The 4,787-nt window shown below is 42.2% G+C and overlaps 1 protein-coding gene across 3 annotated transcripts in view; it reads right to left on the bottom strand.

The window, feature by feature from the left end:
* LIN9 (lin-9 DREAM MuvB core complex component) overlaps positions 1 to 4,787 on the bottom strand; it is a 47,208-nt gene that overhangs the window by 11,077 nt on the left and 31,344 nt on the right. For all 3 annotated transcript variants that reach the window (XM_006756041.2, XM_015558962.1, XM_015558961.1), the window contains one exon: positions 3,197 to 3,277. In XM_006756041.2, the coding sequence (XP_006756104.1) occupies positions 3,197 to 3,277 (81 nt within the window). The remainder of the gene's footprint in view (positions 1 to 3,196; positions 3,278 to 4,787) is intronic.

The raw sequence follows: 4,787 nt of genomic DNA on the forward strand, positions 1-4,787 counted from the left end.
CTGGTGTCCTCGTCTGTAAATTGGATCTAGTAATAGTACTAACCTGCCCTAGCTGGTTTTGCTCAGTGGATAGAGCATCAGCCTTCAGACTAAAAGATCCCAGGTTCGATTCTGGTCAAGGGCACATGCCTAAGGTGTGGGCTCAATCCCCAGTAGGGGGCGTGCAGGAGGCAGCCAATCAATGATTCTCTCTCATCATTGATGTTTCTATTTCTCTCTCCCTCTCCCTTCCTCTCTGAAATAAAAATATATTTAAAAAAAATAAAAGGTATGGGATTTCTTTTGGGAATAATGGAAATACTCTAAAATTGACTGTGATGACCATACAACTTGTGAACTGAACTGTAAACTAAAAACTACTGAACTGTTCACTTACTGCAAACAGGTAAATTGCATGGTATGTGACTATTTTAATAAAGCTGTTATTTAAAAAAAAAACCTGCCCTTTTACATATGTTACTCTTATTGCTATGGCTTTCTATCAATCCCTCCTATAATCAGCTAGTGCGCTTTAGGTCATCACAACAGGTGGAGTGTGACATACAACATGGATTCTATTTTGAAGACTGGTTACTGTTAAGAAGATTTCTGCATGGATTCATGAACTAACAAACACGGTAAAAACAATGTGACAACAGAGTCAGGGCGAGAAAACCAGCTCTCACAGCAGTGAGTATGAGAACGGGCAGGAGCACAGAACACGCAGCAGCCAGTGTCCCAGAACCACTGAGACAGGACTTCAAAGGGTAAGTCAGCGCTCTCAGCGATACACTCCCCTTCCCTACTCAACTGTTCAGGTCCATGTGTGACAAGACAAATTTTCAAAGTGGAAAAGCAATTATTAGAGGCAATTCAATCTATTTTAATAAATTCCACACACACAATTAATTTCTATGTGAATGATCTATATGAGTACTTTCTGAATATTTAAATAATCTGAAATAGAAAAGGCATATGGAAATTAAAAACCTTAGACAAACTTTCACTGACTTTAATATACTATGTAATTTGACCAAGAAATGGTAGCTCAAACTTTAACTCTGAATGAACCTGATAAGAAAACTTCTCAGGTATATGATTGAGAAATTTGTCCTTGTTCCATAAAAGTGACTAAAGTGTCCTATATAATAAAGCAGCACTATGCAAACTGACTGTCACTCCGTCATGCTGTAACAAGATGGCTGCGCCCACAGTGGAAGCGAAGTTCCCATAACGAGCCGTAACAAGTGATCAGCAGGGACCTGAGGCTGCGTGGCACCGGGCAGGAGTGGGGGACCTGAGGCTGCGCCCTCCCCAACCCTCCCGCCTGGCGGGGCTTGACAGGGGATCTCAGGCCATACCCCTTGCCCAGTGGGGCTTGATGGGGGACCTCAGGCTGCACCCCCTACCCCGGCACCAGGCTGGGAGACCTGAGGCTGCGCACCCCACCTGGTGGGGCTTGATGGGGACCTGAGGCTGTGCCCCCTGCCCAGCGCCAGGCCAGGGGACATGAGGCTGCGCCCACCCCCCCCACAGCGGGGCTTGATGAGGGGTTGGGCTGGCCAGGTCTGGATCTCGCCCAATGGGGGTGGGGCCGGCCTCGTCTGGGTCTCACGCAATTTTGAGGTGCACATGAGTGGGCAAGGATTTGACTCTGGGTTCCACGGCATGCCCCAGACTCTAACAGGAGGAATATTTTCATATACATTTTACTAATTTTCTTTCATCTCTGACACTTCTATATACGTTTTACGTTGACTAGTAGTAGAGCGTGGGACACATATTTTATAGACGCGGGATACGTTTTTTATAGACTAGCGGTAGAATGCGGGTAACGTATAAATACGTAAACTAAAGTTATCGTAATTTTACTGAACATTGCCATTTGCGCAAAAAATTAGCAAAAATGGCCCGCGTCACCTGTTAGTGCGCGATAAAAACTACCTGCAAACAATGTGTTAATATAATATAAAGTAATTTCCTCCCCCTTTCACTTTACAAACAGAAAGTTTAAACATTTGCTTTTGCTGGGTAAAATATGAGATAAACATTTGAGCTTTCCAAAATTCAAGGAGACTTTATCAGATTTTCTTTTTAAATTCCGTATGAACCAACTTTTGACTTTGTTGATCACCTCAATTCCAAACATTTTCTTAGTCTCCAACATAACTTATTTGATCAATAGTTTAGTGCTGCATTTAAAATTTTTCAAGCATTTTTTCTTGGCATCCTTTTGTTATTAACTTCTAAGCTTATTTGCACTGTGATCAGAGGACATTCTGGAGAATTCTAAACATCTTGAAACTTGTTGAAATTTGATTCAGGGCCAGCATATAATTAATTATTATAAATATTCTATGTGTGTTTCCAAAGAATAGTATCCTGTAGTTGGTAGGTATAATATTGTACCAATGTTAATAAAATCAAGTTTGTTGACTGTATATCAAATCTGTATACCCTTATTGATTTTTGACTACTTGTTTTATTTGTTACTAAGAGGCAATGGAAACTGTTACAGCAGTGGCTCTGTCTTTTTCCTTTGAGTTTTGGCGATTTTTGCTTTATATATCTGGAGGCTGAATTATTAAGTACATATAAATTTCAAATTATAAATTTTTAAATTATACCTTTATCATTAGCAAGATACCTCTTTATGTCCTGTAATATCTATTGCCCTGAATTTTACTGTTAGCTATTACTATAGCTATAAGATCTTCTGTTGTTATTTTAAAACTTTGCACTGTATATGTTTTCATTCATTTACATTTTTATCCTTTGAGAGTCCTTTTATATTCAATGTGTCTCTTTTATATATCACAGAGTTTGGATTTTATTTTTCCTCCAGTTTGGAATTCTTAGTGATAACAAATGAAGATTTAAAAATAACATTTATCTCGCCCAGCTGGCACGGCTCAGTGGTTGAGTGTGGACCTATGAACAGGAGGTCAAGGTTGGATTCCCAGTCAGGGCACATGCCTGGGTTGTGGGTTCAACCCCCAGTGGGGTGCGTGCAGGAGGCAGCTGATCAATGATTCTCTCTCATCACTGATATTTCTATCTCCCTCTCCCTTCCTCTCTGAAATCAATAATAATATTTTTTTAAAATAAAATAAACATTTATCTCAAAGTTTTCTTCCATAAAGTATTTAGAAATCCTTATAGAAGCTCCCACTATTTCAAAAATAGACAAGCAAAGAACAATGAAAAACATCCTTACCAATTTTTCTGCCTCGGTGTTCATTTCCCTTAATTTCTTGATATGTTCCTTTTTAATCATGAGAATTTTTGATAATTTGGTCTACAGAGAAATAAGAGATGTTTTAAGTGTATCAGTTAGACATCAAATTTCCAATTTTTCACTAAGATATCTGAGCATATTTCAGTGCTTCAATATAAATATAGCACAGGCATCTATAATAATAAAAGCGTAATATGCAAATCGACTGAATGACTCAACCGCAGAATGACTGTCCAGACAACCAAGCTATGACATGCACTGGTGCTAGGCCGGCCAAGGCAGGTGTGATGAAATTGGTCAGGGGGGACCCCGCCATTGCCCCACGATCGCCCCTCACAGAGACGCCCAGGCCACCCTCTGCGCGGTGACTGATCCCGGAGCCCCGCTGGGTGGGGCGGGCCTCCCTCTGCGGGGCGATTGATCTGGGGGCCCCGCGATCCATCACCCCAGAGGGAGGCCCAGGCCACCGGCCAGCGACGCTGAGGCAGGTGTGTGGGGCCAGCCAGCGATCGCCCCACAGAGGGAGGCTCAGGCCAGCCAAGTGATCACACCCCACGCCCGTCACCCAAAGAGGGAGGCGACCAGTGGCAGGGGAGGGGAGGGGGCAGTGCTGCACAGATGGCTAGGTGGGGCCAGCTGCCGGCAGCTGGGTTGGGGGGGGAAGGCCCGATAGGCCCTGATCTCCAGCTAGGCCTAGGGACCCTGTTCAAGGGGTCCTGGATTACGAGAGGACACAGGCCGGGCTGAGGGACCCCCCGCTTCCCTGCACGAATTTCATTGACCCAGCCTCTAGTTTTATTTTATAAATCTGATTGGCTCTCAGAAAAATATTATTTAAAATCCACTCCAACTAGGACATGTCAAAAGGACTACAGAGTCCACCTGAACAAGCTTTCACTGGCCCAAAATGGGACAACTGGTGAAACACCAAGAATGGAAACTGTGAGGGATTAAAGCACAAATATGTCAAAATCCATGCGTTCATATTAATACTCTAAAAAATTACTGTTAAAGAATGCTAGTGACTACACACATTATTTTGTAAAATGGGGGAAAGAGGAAAATCAAGCATTTATCCTGCCTTTCCTATGTAAACTATACCATTGGGTAACCAAGTAATAGATTAGGGGAAATTTTTCTTTATAGAACTCTTTCAACTAATAAGTGAAGAAGAAGTAACAGAACAAGAATAGACCATTTACAATCCTAATGAATGGCGGATCTGGGCACTGATAAATAGTACCAGCTAACATTATATTTAAAAAGAGATAAAATAGCATGTGTTTCTTATTATAATACATAACTACCTACAGAAGTAGGCACATAAAACAAGTAAACCAACCAAATAAAAAACCCAAATCTAGAGAGAAACTAAGATGGCGGCAGAGATAAACACCGGGAAGTTAATGCCGCTCACAACAATTGATTAATACCTCAGAGAAACAACACGGACTTCATCCAGAACCACAGGAAGCCTGGCTGACTGTAAACTCTACAACTAGAAGGAAGGAAAGGCACACTGAGACCCGCAGAAGCTGCAGGAGAGAAGCGCAGAGGTACGGGGCTCTCG

Source organism: Myotis davidii, unplaced genomic scaffold (genome assembly GCF_000327345.1).
Source record: "Myotis davidii unplaced genomic scaffold, ASM32734v1 scaffold333, whole genome shotgun sequence".
In the NCBI taxonomy this organism is placed as follows: Eukaryota; Metazoa; Chordata; class Mammalia; order Chiroptera; family Vespertilionidae; genus Myotis; species Myotis davidii.